Here is an 18,921-nt window from a genome sequence, read left to right on the forward strand (position 1 = left end):
CAAAAATCAATTTGCAATAGAAAAATGTACCACATCAATGTGATTTATTTATCTGATTCATCAAATCTAATCTCATATGAAATTATAGAATTTATCTCAGTTGTAAATAGAAATTTAAAAAAATGATTTATTTTAAGATCTACTCCGTATTATATTATATAGAATTCTAGGATGATCACAATTTATGGGCTTTAGTGGGTATTAAAAATAAAAAAATAAAAATAAAAATAAAAAAAACCTAACAAAATAAAAGGGAGAGAAAGAAGAAGAGGCAGCTAGGGTTTTTATTGCTAGTTGTAACTTATCTTCTATTCCAAAAGAATAAAAAAAAAAAGGTGGTCTTATTTTCAAATTCAAACCAAAAATCATTCCCCAAAATCTTCAAAACCCTATTTCCCAAATTTAAAAAAAAAAAAAAATCATTCCCAAAAATCTTGAAAACCCTAACCTTCAATTTTCCCCTTCAACAATACACAAAGAAATGGCGCATCATCCTAGTAGTACAAGAAACAAAAATACAATCACTCCTTCAAGAAATAATATTGTAATTCATGAACTCAAAGACGAAGATAATGATTGTATTTTTGTGAAGGAGGTGACAAATTCTATGTCTAAGTCCAAGGGAAAGCAGAAGATAATAGAACCTAAACAAGAGAGCAAGTACTTTGAATCCACAAATTTCCGCAAAAATATTTCAATTGTGAATGTTGATGACGACGAATACGACGATGACGTTACTATCATTAACGTGACACCGAGACCTTCCTCTAGGCCATTGTCGCCGTCGTGCTCGTCTTCAAAGAGAAGGAGATCATATATTAGCTGCCCTACGGTTGTTGAAGTAGGCGAATCATCCTCGTCGAAAAAGTCTAAGGAAAAGAATGATGAAATGTACGCTAAAATTTGTGAGATAAAGGAAGTAGCGTTTGTTTGTGACATATGTGCGGACTCAAAACCTCAACAAGAGTCGTTTTGGATAAAGGGATGTTCTCATTACTATTGTGTCGATTGTATGAGAAATTATGTCGATTCCAAGCTCGAGGGCGGTGTTTCTCAAATCGATTGCCCGGTCCCTAAATGCTCTGGAACATTAAATCCGGAGCATTGTAGGGAGATTTGATCAAGTGAGACTTTTTTTAAGTGGGGTAGACTTTTGTGCGAGTCAACCATAATTGCCTCGGAAAAGTATTATTGCCCATTTAAGGATTGCTCGGCATTGTTGATTGATGATGGGAGTGAGAAGGTGACTAGATCGGAATGCCCTAGTTGCTATCGATTGTTTTGTGCTCAATGTAGGGTTGGATGGCATGAGGGGATCGAGTGTGCCGAGTTTCAAACTTTGAATAAGGATGAACGAGAGGCGGAGGGTAGGATGTTGATGAATCTAGCTAAGAGTAAAAATTGGAAAAGGTGTCCCGCGTGTAAAATATATGTGGAGAAGATATTCGGTTGCAATATTATGCATTGCAGGTAATTGATTCGCGCCTTAATGAGTTTTTTGAGAATATTAATACTTTATAAATTGTGACAGTATGCATTGAAAATCATGGATAATATATACTTCGTACATATAAGACATATGTCTTTTATAATACTTCAATTCATATATACAACGAATGTGCTTTATAAAGTATGTGTGTATAGAGCTCAATCATGTTCCAAATTTAGGTCATCTCCAATCGCATATAGTGATCGTTCTTTACAAGTGTGCAATACATTGATTTTAATCAATTCAATTTACTATTTGTTGACAATTGGGGCACAAAGTTAAAGGGCAAATGATCTCTTAACATATTGTTTTTTGGTCTATTTGTGATTATAGGTGTGGAACAATTTTTAGATACTGTAGTTGTGGACAACTGTGGTGTATTTGCTAGAACAAACCTGCGGCCGGGCTCCGTAGACATCTACCAAATGCTACACTACGTGTCTCTGGACAGCAACTAAATAATGCACCACGACGTCCCTCGGCCGGGCTCCGTAGACTACAAGCAAATGCTAGACTACGTGTCTCTGGACAGCAACTGTATAATGCACCACGTCGCAAGTCACTCTTCTCGGCTCCATGGAAAACATTGTAACCTATGAAAACTTACAAGGGATGGAAGAAAATTGATTCTTTAATACTTAATTACGCAATATTTTATTTCATTTTTGGTAGCATTACATATCTGTATTGGCAACCAATGTGTTCTGGACGAAAGGATAATTTGTAGAGTATTCTTATAATTAAGTTAATACTCGAAACAAAACTCATCTTTGGATTTTATTCTAAGGTTTCATATTTGGTCAGGTTTGATCCAATCTCAAACTTTGCCTTTGAACCTTATATGAATTGAATACAAACAATGTTTGACACCATATACTTTCACTATCTTTAATATGGTACCCCCAACTTCTAGTTTTTTAGTCTTCTCTCTCGTCCAAGCCCTAGTCTTATACTCCAATTCTATTTTGAGAAAAATTGTCTCCATTTTTAGTACTACGTATGAAAAAGTTTTGGTCATATATCATTTCTCTTTCAATTTTAAAGTTATCACACTTTCACTAATGAGTACTTCATGCATTGTCTCTTTTTCTCTCAACTTTTTCTTTTTTTTAATCATACAATTTATCACCTAAATTTAGGCATGAATCGAATTGTCATTATGTTTTAACCTAGATTTGTACAAATAGATATAATTATTCTTTTGGTGTAAACTTTTGTTATGATGTATAGTTTTATTATTGGCAAAAAATAGGCGATAATTGATAATAGCCATCATAATAAATTTATGTATGAAGTACTACAAAATATTGAAATGAAAAGGTCAAGTCTTTGGTAATAGAAATATATCTTCAAATAACAATAAATATTACTATGAACATTAACACAAGTCTCTGATATAAAATTATAATGTAAAATCGTAAACCAATCATCATTATTACTCTGTAACAATAATAACTTAACATTTATTTATATCTTACAATAAGTTGTTATTGTAATTTCACCTCAATTAAGACTTTAATTTTTTTTATATTGGAGATAATATATATGACCAAGGGAGAGACTCATCATGACCTAATTCTCCATTGATGCATGATTTAGGTAGGATACTTGACCTACAATTCAATCTCCACTATTTTCATTTGAGATAAGATTAAATTGGACATGTACGTGTATTATTAGTACAGCACACTATGACATCAACGTATCTAGGAGAGAGAAGAAACATTATTAAGTCTTCAGTTGTCACTTGTCTGAATAATCAAATTAATAAATTATTAATAATTAAAGTATATTTTGAATAGAACCTATAATCTTTTTATTGAAATAATTTAGATTCATAGCTTCAAAAGTACTTTCATAATATAATGCATCCGTTTCTTTTTGTTAAGTACGTTTTTTACTTATTGTTTGTGTCATAACAAGTGATGACTACGCAAAGTATTAAAGTAAGAAGCTAATTTAATCATACGGAAACACTAATAGTATCCCTTAAGAATGTACACTTAAATCGGTAGACCTATACATATACGAAGTACTCCGTATTCATTTGTACAATGATACACTCTGTACATACTCCGTATTAAAGTTATTGTGTTGTTATCTCCCATTGTCCCACCTCTCTATCCTAAGACAAAAATAAGTTTTTTGAATAAGACCTTCAATTTATCAATTGGAGGGGTGATACATTCATACTCTTAATTTCCATCTATAGTTTATGCCACTAAGGCCCTGTTCACTTCACCTTAAAAAAATAATATTAAGTAAAAATAATTTCACTTCAATAAAAAAACAATTTCAATTCAGTAAAAATAAGTTCAGTTCAGTAACAATAATTTCAGTTCAGCAAAATTAAGTTCAGTTCAGCAAAATAATTTCAGTTGAGTAAAATTTAGTATCTTTAAAGAAGAAACATAATAGAAAATCAGTTAAATTTTTTCAGTTCAGCAAAAATAATTTCAGTTCAGCAAAAATAATTTCAGTTCAGTAAAAATAATTTAAGTTCGCCAAAAATAATTTCAGTTCAGTAAAAATAATTTAAGTTCAGTAAAAATAATTTCAGTTCAGTAAAAATAATTTCAATTTAGCAAAAATAAGGTGAAGTGAATGGAGCCTAATATACCTTACAGCCGCAAACAAAACATTTAGGCATGAAGGTTGCAATTTTTTTTTTCCTTTGAAGGATAATGAAGGTTGTAGATACATACTTTCCCCTGTTTTACATTCCAAGTAGTTGTCACGTTTTGATTTTGAACACATTCATATTGTTGGAAAATTTAGAGTGTTGATGGTTGCGCGCTCACGAACCATAAGTAGCGCCCGCGCTGGGTAAGCGCGGCCGCGCTGAGGTCGCGCCTAAACCGCAGACCTCACTGGAATCTGAAGGTTTGAAAAGAGATAGTTGGCGTGCCCGCGCGTCCAAGTGGCGCGCCCGCGCTTGGGTCGCGCCTAAACCGCGCCCCCTTCTGCCTCCCTTGGTGAATTTGGAAGTACAGGAGAGGAGCGCCCGCGCTGCTCGTCGCGCTAAAACCGCGACCTCTTCTGCCTTCCTGTGAAATTCCGCATGTTTTGGGAGGAGCGCCCGCTCCACCCGTTGGCGCGCCCGCGCCTCCTGGTGGAGCGCCCGCGCCTGTTTGTTTTCGCGAAATTCTGACGGTTATGTCTTTAATAAAAGACTTGTTTTTCAGATTCGAGAGGTACAGAATTGATTCTTATTCTCTCCCTAAGTATTCTTCACAATTCCTCACAAACTTCTTGCAAACTTTTGTGAGAAATCTCTTTCGACTAATCCTTTCTTGTGAATTGTTCATCTTTCATTGATTCTTAGTGCTAAGAACATTGGGCTGACTTTTGTATCTCAAAGAGTATTTTCGGATCAAACCCAAGCACCATTGTGAGGGAAATTAAACTCTTTAGGAATGTATTCATACGCCTAAGTCAGAGTATCAAGGATTGAGACTCAAGTGGTCACCGATTTCTCATGTTCATGTTGATTGTTAAAGCTTGGAGTAGAGGCAAGTACATTGTCTTTCACAACTAGTGTTTTTCATTGTATTTTCTGTAATTCTTTAGTATTTTTGTGTTTGGTTGTAATACATTGAATTGTATTTGGATTATTGTATAATTTATTATCAATTATACATAGTTAGGTTTTGTTCCCACAATTGCTAAAGTAGTTCTTGTTCTAGAATTACTTGAAAACCTAACACATATAAGTCACTTTGACTTTCTTTTGTGATTTAATTATCTAAACAGACTCATGTCATTCATGTGTATTTAGGACTTTTAGGTACTATAAGCGGAATTTCATGAATCATATTTATACGCACCTAAATCAGGATCACATGCATAACACACAAGAATCACATAATTATACCTTTGAAGCGTGAATTCCACGTAGCTATTCGATCAGCAAATCAGGGAGAGAATAGAGCCCCAAGTGTGACTCCTCTACTTAGTCCACGGGATTCGAACAAGCGTCCACCAATACTAGATTGGTCGAGTGAAAGGAAAAACCGCGATCACCACATTTAATGGACAACCGACTACCACGACGAACCACCACCACCGGCGCCGAGAGGGGAGGAGATCGAGCCGTGAGAGAGAGAGAGAGAGTTTGAGAGGGCTAGGTCTCGTGTTTGCTAATTAGGGTTTCAACTTAACAGTCAAATGGTTCTCTCTAAAAACCTAGGCACCTAGTCTATTTATAATCCTATTATAATTAGACTAGGTTAGGAAGCCCATAAACCCTCCAAACCATCTATATGGTCGGCCACCTAGAGTGATGAGGCCCATCATGGGCCTCGTCCTCTTAGCTTATGCCTAATCTAGGCCCTTTGTGTGACCTTATAGGATCCATCCAATTGGACTTTGGCCTATTTTACTAGTCTAAAGATCGTTAGTACCTCTAGCTATGATATAACGACGACCCAAATGAACGAACTTAATTATCTCCATAATTTGATTCATATATATCTAGTAATTACACTTGACGAAGACATTATAAATCCTTCAGTGTAATCTTATTAGATTTGTCTTAATATATATTTTTCAAATATAGTATAAACTTTTAATAATATCTTTATTGATAATTGAAGACATTAATGTAGGAAATCATGCCTTGACAAACGTGTCTAAATAAATGTGTCAACTAATAGTATAAAAGTATAAAACACATCCGTGAAAGTAGTTGAAAGGTCGATTTTATCCATATATAGTTGACAAATTTGTCGATCAAATTTAATTATCATTCACTCGTCAAAAGTATTATGACCTTAGGTTATTACTTTTTTGTTATTCCCTAAAATTTTGTCACTCGTTAATTATTGTTCACTCGTTAAAAGTATTATGATCCGATGTAATAGGATTAATCTTCTTACCATAAACAAATTCACAAATAGAGGAACCATTCTTTTTTTATGACTAAAGGAGTAAAGGTTGTGATGTCATGTGATTGCTAGTCCAAGAGCCTTGAAGTCCACCCTATACATAAACAATTTAAATTCAAAATTTACTACTAATAGAATAAATCTGTACCAAAAGACAAGTACCCAAGTACAAACTTCTTGTACGGATGCAACTACTCGAGTCATTAATCCAAGATAGTATTAGTTTAATCAGAGTTCTGTGTTCCAAATCATGCTTAAGTTTGAAATTTTGAATTAGTCTTTAAAAAATTGCGCACTTGTTGATGCAATTAACCGATTAAATATTAGTTCATCATGATGGTGAGCATGTTAGAAAACTAGTGCATGCAAGTGGGATTCTTTAAAAGACTTTTTCAATTCATCTGCGAAATCATATGCAATATGCTAATACTTGAATTTAATTATGTTTAGTATAGGATGGCATCTGATGAAGTCGCATTATATTGATTGAATGATGACATATTTGTGATAATCCCTATTTAACTTCTTTCATTTACTGTTTTCTAAGAGTTGACTTATATGATAGAGATATTGGTAGGTTAAACAGGATTTCAATTTCAATTTGATCTCTATTTTCCATACCTTACTAACAAAAATACGCAAACAAATGTTATACATGTAAAACACTAGCTTAGCTTAGCTTAGAATAACTCCTTCAATCTCATATTAGTATATAACTTATTTGATTGACAATTTTTGTAAAATCTCATCTCTGAAGTTGACTTTGCAGCATGTGTCACTGTGCGCAAGCCAAGCATGAAGAGTTGATTCCTTCAAACCGATTCATTATTTTCGCAAGTCAACTTCCCACAATTGTACTTTTATAAGTACGGTTTTGAGTACGGCACGACTAGTAAGGCATTATTCATACCTCATAATTAGAATAATACTGACATAATAATATTAATATTATGGAGGATTTTTTTTTTTTTTTTTTGTGACAAGAATATTATGGAGAATTTGAAAATTTTCTTCTATCTCCTTTGATGAAAATTAGAAAGATATGATTAAAATCGAAGATAAATACGGCGTACTAAGCACACATATTTTATCTAAACATATACTTTGTCACTTTATATAAACCGTTATAAATTTGTCGAATATAATTAAATAATTGTATTGATACTTGATAGTACTCCATACTAATATGAATTATTGAATCGATAATGTCACAACTAAATTTATGGACATAAAAAAAAACCTCAATAATTTAGGCTTAACCTAGAAGACTATTATGCTTAAATCAGGCTGGCCACTGAGGTTAAGCAGTGTATTGCACTTATTGTTTCTTTAGTATTGCTTAGTTGAAATGCTGTCCTCATTAGTCATTACTTTCATGACCGAAGAAATGATATTGCTGACTATGCTGAGGCTTATCATCTCAGAATATTCTTTCTAATATTCCTTTTTATCAAAACAAAACAAAAATAAAAATTCAAATGCCAATTTTTTTTATAATATATCTTGGTGAAATGAAAATCGTAGATACTTGCTCATTTGTGTGGCTAAGCAAGTATTACATACTTCTGCATTCGTGTAATTTCGGTTTAATCATTAGATGTACTTGAGAGTACTTACGTAGAATGTTACAAAAATGGTATGAATTATTGAATCATCATACTGATAACAAAGATAAAATAAAATAAAAATTGCCAAGTTAAATTTATGAATATAAATCATCTTAGATATTAGATGTAGTTGAAGGATATGATCATCTAATCAAAAACAAACTGAAGAATAGAGACCAGTTTTGCCAGAAATCAGAAACGTGTACAAGAAAGTGGGCTTAAAACACAACAAGACATTTCAATCATTAACCAATACTACATCGGCAACATCACCGTGTATTGCAAAATGATTTAGGCACACCCATTGTAAGACAACTTTCTATTCTCTATTCACGAGTGCCAAAATCCATGTCCCTATGTATCCTAAAATTGCCAAAGACTATTTTACAAAAAAAAAAAAAACAGTAAAATAAATCATAACTCAAGATTTAGATACAAGTCCAGAATTAAAATTAGTGGGCACATTTGATAAACTATCAACAAATAAACTATAATACTGCTGCAGCCATGAAAAACAATAGATGTTTATATGTCCTCATCAATCAAGATTAACATTATACAACACCAATAGTAATAGTTGACCAATTGTACAAAAATCAATCAGTCAAAAGAGGCTTCAAGCTAAGCTTGTTAAAATCTGTCCCCTCTTTTATGTTCTCTTTTACACGTACTACCCACCATATATGACAGGATTACATCCTTCTGCAGCAGTGAGAACCCTTGCAGTCCCGCAACATAGTATCACATGGCTTCCACAGGACCACACGTACAGGCATTGCCATCAACGCAAACGTCGCCTTACATGTAGAAGCCATATAACACTACCTTCGAGCATTGCATGATTTCACTTTGCATAGGATTGAAATCCCAAATTGTGGGGTGCCTATGACAAAAGAATTGGTAAATGCTGTGAAAAATAGACCCTAACATCTTTTTCAGGGTCTTCCTTGTATACATGGAAAAAAAAAATTATAGGTTGAAAGGGGAAGAAAAAAAAAAAAAAAAAAAAAAAAGGAAAAAAAAAAATCAAGACCTCAATGGATTAAAGAAAAGTGAAAAAACTTGATTAGCTGTCTGTTAATATGGACTCCAACCACTCAGATGAATACTCATAGGCCACAAAAGTTACAGCACCAGCAGGTGCTGCTTTCACAATGGAGGGTACAATGCCTTTATATAGACCACCCCAGCCTTCGGCTTGCAAGATTCGCATGAGGGCATCATACATGCTCTTGTAGGCACCTTGCTCAACTCTCGCTCCATATCGTACATCTCGTTGCAATCCTTCAACCTACAGATTAACAGTCCAAAAATGGTCATAATCAAAGTAGTTTCATTATGTTGAATTATCTCTAATATGAGTATCCTTTCCATCTGAATACTAGGAAAAAAAAAGGGTTTGCGTTTGTGGCTGAATTTAGGGAAAGGATGTGACCACCATGACACACCCCAGTAATAACGTTTGTGGAAGTCCCACTATTAGAGAAGCTCAGGTGCCTTTACTGCCACATTCAATCAAATTACTTAAACCAGTCCCTAAAAACTTATTAGGTATTTTAGGCAATGAAGAGCAATCACTTCAATAACAGCACAGTCAGAAGGCAGGGTAATTCAAGATTACGGGACAACAAAGAAAACAAAACAAGGCTTATTTTTAAACAATACAGCAGCAGGCCCTATAATACGAAACCTGAGCTAATTCTAGTGATCTATATATAAATGGGTGCCTTTAAGTTAAGGGCCTTATGGCCCATTTTCTCCATAGCATTATTCCTGATGAAGAAGCAACTATAAAAGAAAAGAAAAAATCTATTTACAAAGATCACTCGGCTGAGAAATGACTGAGCCATCTCAGTTCTCATGTTCTAAACAATGAGAACACTACCTTTCCAAAATAATAATAAAAACTCAACAGTTAGATATAGAATATAGATCTGTGAATTAAAAATCAAATATCAGCATCAAACTGCTCCATCAAAAAAGTCACAGTTCAAAGAAAAACAAAACGAGCTGAGAAGAAGTCATCCTTATTTACAGAAAACAAAAAAAATGATTGCCATATAAGAAGTTGGAAGTGTAATGATTCTGCCCTTCACAAATTCATCTTGTTACAACAAATTTAATGTTATAAAGCCAAATGTTTTACCTGGAATCTCTTTTTGATGACATCCAATGGGTGGCAGACAGCCTTAGCACATGTACCAGCTGCTAATCCACAAAGGAAAAGCTGGAAGCTTGAAAGGGTATCGTCGCTGCTGGCATGTCCTCCAGAATATCTTACTTGGTTCCAGGCCTACACGAGATTAATCCATGAAACATAAAAATGAGAGATGATACTCTTGACAACAAAATTTATATCATACAAATAGCCACGGTAAGATTTCTTTTCCAAGCTTGTATACAACTTTAACAAAAAATAAAAAATTGCACTCAAAAACCCGAAGTCAAGCAATACCCTATTTTATGGGCAAAGGGGAGTAATATGATGTTTCTAGAAAGACATTTTTGGCCTAATGGTTCTCCTGTAACTAATAGAGTAGACACCAATACATCAAATATTTACGAGACTTAAGAAAGAGAAAACTTTCCTTCAAAGATCTTAGGAAAATAATTAGTCAATTCAGTTTCGCAAATCGGCATGGGACCATACTTTTCATAATGGGAAATTGAGAGCAAAAAATTACTGATGAAGATGATGGTAAGTCTCAACATTGGCTACAATAATTGAATAATATTATATTCAAACTGAATCAAACTAGTGATAATCATATTAAGTGAAATCTAGAATCAACTCAGTATTTTAAATATATCTAAGCTCTGTGGCAGTTAGAAATGATGACTACATCATCCGACTATACATGATTCAGTTCATATAAAGCATCACCCAGGTTATTATAAGACAATATGAAGAGTTGAAAAAACAAGCAGATAGCAAAAAACTCATACTGTAGTCCAACGCTTGAAAGTGTCATAAGTGCCAAACTGAAGGCCTGCATAGGGAACTATTTCAACTAGTGTAGGTGACAAACCAGCATACAGTCCTCGCAAGCCACGTCTGTTAAGAAGACCTACAAATGCAGCCCTCATGTTGGGGTATACCTACAAAATAAAGATCACTAATTTTTTAATGTATCTAAAGTGATCAACAAACTAGAAAACATAAATCTATGAAATAAATATAAATTAGTTTCTTTCATGGTTCTACTTTCTGTTTGACTTGTCCTCTTTGACATCCCCAATATCTAAGGCAAATTGGTCAACAGATTCATACAAAGCTCCAACTCAATAGTAAGAGAAACAAAAATTCAATAAATACATTAACACTATTCAGTGATTTCAGTCTATATTTAATATCAAGAAAGATAATTGTGAATGACATGTAAATGAATGGCAACCACCAGGATGTTCCTAGAGACAAATAATAATGACTATCCTAGTTGACAAAACACTCAATATTATGAAGATTCAGGAATGACCAAAGAAATTCTAATAGGTCTTAAGTATGATTACAGATTAGATGTGTAGAGAAATGATGGATTATAAGGTTATTCGATCCAAAATGGGCAGGAATAGTAACCAGGGGAACAAGGTGAAACAGAGAAATTGTGACCAATAATTCAAGGATGCAGTAATACCCACCACTAATGCTAGAGAAATCAATGACTAGATGATAGAGGATAAAATGAAAGCAATAGATGAAAATGGATGGCATGATTACACCATAAGTATGACATATAAGTACGTTTTAACTCTTCATTTTGCCTCATGCCATGATGTCAATTCAATTCCATACACCTCAAAAACATGGAATTACATGAAGAAAAATAAAAAATGTAAATGATGAGGGTAAGATAAGAAAGATAATAATTGTGATATATGCTCACAAATGGGCTTGGGATCATAATAACAAGAAAAGGTAAACAAGTCTATAGTGTTTGTGCAATAGTATGTATATGTATGTGAAAAGCAAAAATGAAAACATTGATAAGTGGATGTAGAGTCCCTGCACTCATATACAATTTTAGAAAAGAATTCCAAATCCAAAAAATTTGAGTCTTGGCATAGTTGAGATGATGTGTTTCTATATGGTAAAAGCATATACATGGAATATAAAACGTAAAAGGGGAAGGGTAAGATTAAACATGGATCTGGGCCTACATTGGGCTTGGTTAGGCCTGGCCCACAGCTGAGCCCACTCACTATGTGCTATGCTGAAATATTCAAAAGGATCACCCAGACAGTGCCATGGTGTGCTTCTCCCCGAAAAAGTGGCCTAGGCCAGCAAGTACAGTTGTGTGCTGTGCTTTGCTTCGGGCCATCTTTAGACCATATGAGGAAAAATAAAAAAAAAAATTGTGATGCTCACAAATGGACTTACGTCTTTATTTTAACAAGAAAAATGCAAACCTCAAGTGTGTAATTGTATGTATGTGTTATGAGAAAAGCACAAATGAAAAATGAATGTGAAGTCCCTACACCAAAAATTATAGGAAAGTTTTCCACTTCCTAATTTTTAAGTTTTGAGCTCTTGACGTATTTGACATTAGGATGTGTTCTTACACCGCCACACCAGCCACTTGTAGCAACATTTGAGTAACAGATACATAGTACTCGCTCCATTTCACTTTGTTAGTTCCATTTGGAATCAATCACTTAAAATAAGAAAACGAGGAATCCTTATAATTTGGAATTTAATTGGAGCTTTGTAATTAATTGTCTTTTGCTGTTTTATTTGTTTATTTATGGGAATTGGCCATAATTTAATCGCCTATAATAAATCTTGATTGGAAGAATTTGCCATGTCAGCAATCCACTAACGCATATATTAACCAATTAGAATTTTTTGACTCTTTAAACACCGAATTAGATTATTATTCACAGATTATGAAAATTATTCACCCTATAATAATTATTAGGAATATATTCTATATGGGTATATCATATTGAAATGCCCAAAATAGTATATGGGACTAACAAAGTGAAATGGAGGGAGTGTAAAACAACTAACACATTGTACTATTGCAGCCTCTCAAGTTGCAACATTAATATTACCAACAGATTATGCAATAATATAGCAACTGTACCTCAACAACCTCCAGTTTGAGGTTTTGAATCCTGGTCCACATCTTGTGATTCACATTCTATGATCTAGATAAAGGCAATAATTCCTAATCTTTATTACAACCTTAATGTCTCAGGATCTTTCAATTGAACAAACTTAAATAAACAGAATCGAAATGTTAGAATATTAATGCGATTAAATTTTATTCTACAACAATAGGCTAAAATACAAAGCAATTTACATGTTATACGCAGGATTTATTAACATTTTTATATTACCTTGCTGAAATTACTGATGTACATATATCATTCATGTAAATCTTTTATCTAAACAATTCTCGAGGCAATATTATATTCCTAGCTAGGATCCTAATGTGAACAACCCTGCAAATTATAGCTATTTAAAGGCCTAGAACTTAATATATGAGGCTAATGAGTTGATACATAATCTTATAAATCTCAAACATATCTGTTGCAAAAGAATGTGTTAGTTGTATAATCTTAAAGAGCTCATAAATCATGTTATTTTAAAAACGTGTTATAAAAAAATTATAACACATCACTATCAACATTTTTGGTGAGTCTTTCTTCCATTTGATCTTAATCCTACAATAGTACACTCTGATGCAAATACTAATATTGAGAGCACTGAGGTGTCATAAATCACAGCACACAAATATCATATTTCAATAATAACAGGCAGGCCAATTAATCTCAAAGTCTGCATGCTGAAGGACCATGATCTAAGTGGAGTGAACCCTTTTTCATAGCATGAACTCCAACAGTAAAAGGCAAAGAAGGTTTTTGTAGACTTTTCTAGACCTGAATTGTTTGTGTTGTCTGAATACATGTAAAAGAAAGAAAAAAAAAATTTTGAAGCCAATTTGATACATATAAAGAAAACATTCTCATCGACGATAAATATACCTTTGGTTCACCCTGTGAAGCTAATATGGTGCGTACAAGATCAAATGGATATGATCCAACAGTGGCTGCACAACCTGCAACAGCCCCGCTTATATAGGATAAGTAAGGACTCAGATGGATGTGGTCTTCTGCAAATCAGGAAAGACAACAGTAAGCCACGCAATCTAAGATATCATGAGTGATTAGAATATTTAAGCAGCTCCAAACATAAAGGTAGAATCTGAAAATGACTTCAAAGTGGTACTTCACATCACAAATGAAAACATACAATATTTAGAGCCTACCATCGACATAAAAAAAACAATGCCACTCGATTAAAATGACAAGAAAAAATGAAAAGCTATACGGAGTAGCAAGTATCAATTAATCCACCACAACTTTTGATTGGAAAAATCTATAGTCTGTAATTTTTTGGAAGTAATAGGCTAAAATATACCTTCCCGCCAAACGTCTAAGACTTATCTGAATTAATAGGCTAATAAGAGAAAAAAGGAATATCACAAATGAACTTATCCGAATTCCACCTCTAGATTTGGGTCGTATCCTCCATGAAGATATAGCTGGAGTGGAGATGCCAAGAACAGTTCCTGCTTGATCTTCTTAAGATATATTAGTTTGTTAGTTTATTTTTCTCTTTACTTTCATTTATATTTGTGATCTCATCTTGTAGGGACTCTGCCCTCCTTAAGCTGTAATACACACTCCATACTGAAATTAGCTAAACATTTATATTTGTAATAACAGACAACCTTAGTAATGAGAACTGCAGATACAAGAGCAATACAATAGCATACTCTAAAAACCCCTGAAAATAATCTGTTGTTAGCAACAATCCCATAAAAAAACTTGATTTTTAAGCTAGCTAAACACCATTTTCTAGTTTATGATCTAGCAAACCTCAGATATACCAATTTGTCAGTGTCATGCATTGACTGCGGACTTTAAATAATGTTCCAATTAAATAAAAGAAATATATCATATATGAGTAGATGCAAACAAACCTGCCTTGGAAGAGCCAGACATATATGTCTTAAACTTGTGCAAGACTGTGAATTGTATGGACGTATATGGCATAACCATGAGCAGAGCTGGGACATTCCCGCGCCAAAAACCCTACAGCAATCAACCAAATTACAACATATTTTCAACAAGTGGACCCAAGCAGACTAGACAAACAAAAGTAACGAAATTACAGAGAGAACTTTGTTCTGTAACCTAGATCACCACTTCCAACAAAAAAAAAAGGACAATCAATTACTACTGAGATCTTAAAAATTCAAGAAGCAACCTTATGAAGATGTCAAAATTTGATAACCTATTCTCATCTTTATTTTTATCACAAGGTCAAAGCAGGGAAATTAATATACTACTTTCCCCATAGATCCCTGATATAATTAGTCAAATTAGGTTAACAAATCCCACATTCCCATAATCTCCCTTTCTTACAAATGGAGAAGAGATAACGAAAAGAAGAGAAACTCTGATAATTGTTCAATAACTTCAAAAGATATAATATGGTTTTCTAATTGAGAAAATTGTTCCTAAGACCACAGGCATCATTATCAAAAGCATCTTTAAAACTTTCTAGCTCTTTATTCCACACTTTTTTAGCGTAAAATTGGGACAATAGTCTTACAAGAAATTCATCATGCAACAAGAGATGATCATGTTCATACCCGTGGTCCTTCTTCTCTTAAGATGTCTTTAGCTGCCTGTAGCATTCCAGTGTACTTTGACGGTCCGTACATGTTTTTGTGAAGCAGTGCCCATGAAGTTGTTGGTTCCAGTTGTACCTGTGAAAAATAGATGCTAAATATGTTTTACCAGTAAAGAAAGCCGAAAAGAATCAGCATTCTGCAAGGGATCAGCCCAAACCTGGTATTCGTTTCACATATGCAAGAAGGCCCAAAAATAATACTTGATTCATGAAAACAGTTGTAAGAAATCAGTTTTGGAGGAGAGAGTAAAGTAGTAATCTGGAATAAGTTTGTTACTAGTTTGTTATTTTGATTCCTTGTGTTAGCTGAGCTGGAGTTTGTTAGCTTGCTTAATTTTGGGTATTAATAGGGGATTTGGTTAAGGGGAATGTATTAAGAAATATATTGTCGAGTTTGTTGTGGAGAGCACCTTCCTCTCGAATGAAGGCACTGTATTGTTGAACACTCTGTTTGATAATACAACTATCCCCCCCTTGGCCACCATTTTCTCTCTCTAATTAGCTTGTTTACTTACTGTTTTCGTACTAATCCCTAGCACATTCATGTTCACAGTTATCATATCTGACCCAATTGCATGGATACACATCACACAAAACAAGAGAACTAGCATAAACCTGGGAAATTGTTGCTTCTGATTCCACAACGAATTAGGCACACTAAGCCAAAAAAATAAGGGAAATTAAAATATTGGTATTACTCATCAAGTTCTCATGCTTGGTGGAACATAAAAGCAACAAATCCATTTGTCGTTGTAGAATAAACTATTCATATACGAAGTATATACAGGTTCTTAGTTGTCAGATACAGAAGGAATAGTTCTAAAGCGAAAAAGAAGGGCGAAATATTGGATAAGTAAAAATGGACACAGGAATAGAAAAAGTAATACCAGAGTCAGACACATTAAAAATTGTAATATACTCCGTAAGTAGTAGAGACACTGAGTATAGAGTCATTTTACGAGCCTAAAAATACCAAGCAAACCAAATAATTACAGACTTCTCTTGCAGGATCATCAACAAACTGTGAAATCCAAGAATTGGTAGTCCTTGGTACACAATTTCTTAACTACATTTCTCAACATAATGCAATCAACATGATAGAAATGGATAAAATTGGGGTGGGGGGGGGGGGGGGGGGGGGAGGGGGTGGATTGCTAATGATGCTTCCCTTTGCCCCACTTAACATAGAGGTGCCTACATGGCATCAGCACAATTGCATTCAACTCTTCAAATCAACATTAGTTGAGTAAAGCTTATTACGGGGAATACTATATAGGCTGAAAATTTTCATAACTAAAGTATTTCACACAATCTCAAACCCTGGGCTGAATAAAATATATACTCCCAGAAACTAAGCATGTGACAGCAAGGATTGCAATGATTTGAGTTTTTATTCAAACACGGATTATTTCAACGCTAACAGAAATCACCAACATCCACCAAAAACGAGGAAAAAGGATTTCAAAACAATATGTACATTTATAAACTGATTACCTGAAACCTAATCTTAATGACATCCAGAGGCGAAGTAACAGTGCGAGATATAGCACCAGAGATTGCTCCTGCTGACGCATCTATCAGTGCTCGTTTCAATTGACTAGGCTCCTCCATCACCTTTCCAAAAAAACTTCTCAGCTTAAACTAACAACTGGAAAGCCTGAATACAGAATGCAAGACATCCATCAGTCACTCAAAGCAACTTAGATATTCCAGATTATCAATAAAACAACAGAAAACCGAGCATCAAATGTTCTAAAGTCCAATTGCATCACCTACTGAGAACCAATCGATGTAATCACAAATACACAATAGAAACCCTCATTTTCTCTTTAAAGGGTTGTACACTCTTGCTTGCCCCAACAAATTTACTTTATGCTAAAAAAAAACCCCTATCACTCTCCAAATTTAGGGTTCTTGTGTTTTCAGCCATTTCACATACCACAAAAAATTCAGAACATTATGTAAATACCCACCTAACCAACTTCCAATTCCATTAAATAAAACTAACAAAAAAAATCAAACAATAATGATTCAAACTAATTTTAGGAGAGAGAAAATACCCGCCAAAGAATTAAATTCAGCATAACCCCCAATTTATTTTCTTGTAACACCCTTCAAAGCTGCAATGCACTATAATCACCAAAAATATATTCCTTTTGTCCCTCGTTAATTAACAGATTAAAGGGCTATTTCCCAGAAATCAAATTATTCAAATATACTTATAGTTGATTTATTACCAAAAATAATAATTTCTTTAAAATTTCCAACCTTTCACACATGCTAGTGTACTTATTTAATTCAAAAAACCCAAAAATTTACTCCATTTAGAAAATAAAAAACTAAATAAAAATATGAAGTTACCAAAAGTAATCCATCAATCGTTGCAATTATAGAAATTTAAAAAGGTACTAAATGAGCAGATTTCATAATCAAATTCGAATTTACAGCATCAAATCAAAAGGAAATTTAATTGAAAAAGTAAATAAAAGAATGTAATTACCATGAAATTAAATGGTGGGGGGAGGTTGAATTCATGGCGGCACCGCCCAATTTCTCCGGTAAGCGACGGCGGCGGCGGAGGCGGAGGCGGGGACCGGGTTGAAGAAGAAAAGAAATGAAAAGGGAAGATTTTTGAATAAAAGGAAGAATTTGGGTTGTATTTATGTATTTATTTATTTTGTAAAATTAAATGATGGGAATCTGTTTGTTTATTTTCTTGTTTTGCCGCCTCTTAAAACATCCAACAAGTGTTTTCTTTTTGAAGAAAATTTCTCTCACTTCACTACCTAGTTTTACAAGTGTTTGAGAAGCTTTTTAACTTAATTTACCAACTAATTCTACTAATCTTATCTTGGTATAACTATCCTTATTCGGGTGTCCTAATTTATTTTTTGCAAAAATTTTAGCGCAGATTTCTCTCGAGTTGGGTCACATACTCACTCATTCATTTTTTTTTCTTTTAATTAAAATCATGTACAAAGTGTCATGAACCAAGTAAAAAGGATGAAAGGGGTGTAACTTATCAAGAATTAATTAATGATACATGTGTTGTGTGCATCCACCGACTTTCCTAACAAGATAATTGCTAACACTACCAGATTTGTTGCCTCTTTACCAGTATTATCAATATCTATGTTATGAGTACCTCTTTACTTCTGTTCTACCAATGAATTTTGAACACCACATAACTGGTTTATTTTTGAGAAATGTCAAACATGCACAATATGATTCCTA

The 18,921-nt window shown here is 33.8% G+C and overlaps 2 protein-coding genes across 2 annotated transcripts; one reads left to right on the forward strand and one right to left on the reverse strand.

Moving 5' to 3' along the window:
* Window positions 1-481: 481 nt before the first annotated feature.
* LOC110732518 lies at window positions 482-1,120 on the forward strand. Its single transcript, XM_021912471.1, has one exon. The coding sequence runs from the start codon at window positions 482-484 to the stop codon at window positions 1,118-1,120; it is 639 nt and encodes a 212-aa protein (XP_021768163.1).
* Window positions 1,121-8,490: 7,370 nt separating this feature from the next.
* On the reverse strand, window positions 8,491-18,493 carry LOC110730485 (mitochondrial thiamine diphosphate carrier 2-like). The gene is made up of 8 exons (XM_021910284.1): window positions 18,188-18,493; window positions 17,182-17,344; window positions 15,647-15,763; window positions 14,972-15,083; window positions 13,971-14,098; window positions 10,929-11,081; window positions 10,129-10,275; window positions 8,491-9,273 (listed from the first exon to the last, which is right to left on the reverse strand). The coding sequence occupies exons 2-8, from the start codon at window positions 17,296-17,298 to the stop codon at window positions 9,049-9,051; spliced, it is 999 nt and encodes a 332-aa protein (XP_021765976.1). The 5' UTR covers window positions 17,299-17,344; window positions 18,188-18,493; the 3' UTR covers window positions 8,491-9,048.
* Between the last annotated feature and the right edge of the window lie 428 nt (window positions 18,494-18,921).

The sequence above is a fragment of the Chenopodium quinoa genome, unplaced genomic scaffold, assembly GCF_001683475.1.
Source record: "Chenopodium quinoa cultivar QQ74 unplaced genomic scaffold, ASM168347v1, whole genome shotgun sequence".
NCBI classification, from domain to species: Eukaryota; Viridiplantae; Streptophyta; class Magnoliopsida; order Caryophyllales; family Amaranthaceae; genus Chenopodium; species Chenopodium quinoa.

What these genes read in the sequence shown, in the direction of transcription:
- LOC110732518 (XM_021912471.1), top strand. Translation starts at nt 482, where the DNA reads ATGGCGCATCATCCTAGTAGTACAAGAAACAAAAATACAATCACTCCT.
- LOC110730485 (XM_021910284.1), bottom strand. Translation starts at nt 17,298, where the DNA reads ATGGAGGAGCCTAGTCAATTGAAACGAGCACTGATAGATGCGTCAGCA. An exon ending in CTTTCAAGCGTTGGACTACA is followed by an intron (nt 10,276 to 10,928) that starts GTATGAGTTTTT and finishes AATCTCGTGTAG; the next exon opens with GCCTGGAACCAAGTAAGATA. An exon ending in TCATCAAAAAGAGATTCCAG is followed by an intron (nt 9,274 to 10,128) that starts GTAAAACATTTG and finishes GTTAATCTGTAG; the next exon opens with GTTGAAGGATTGCAACGAGA.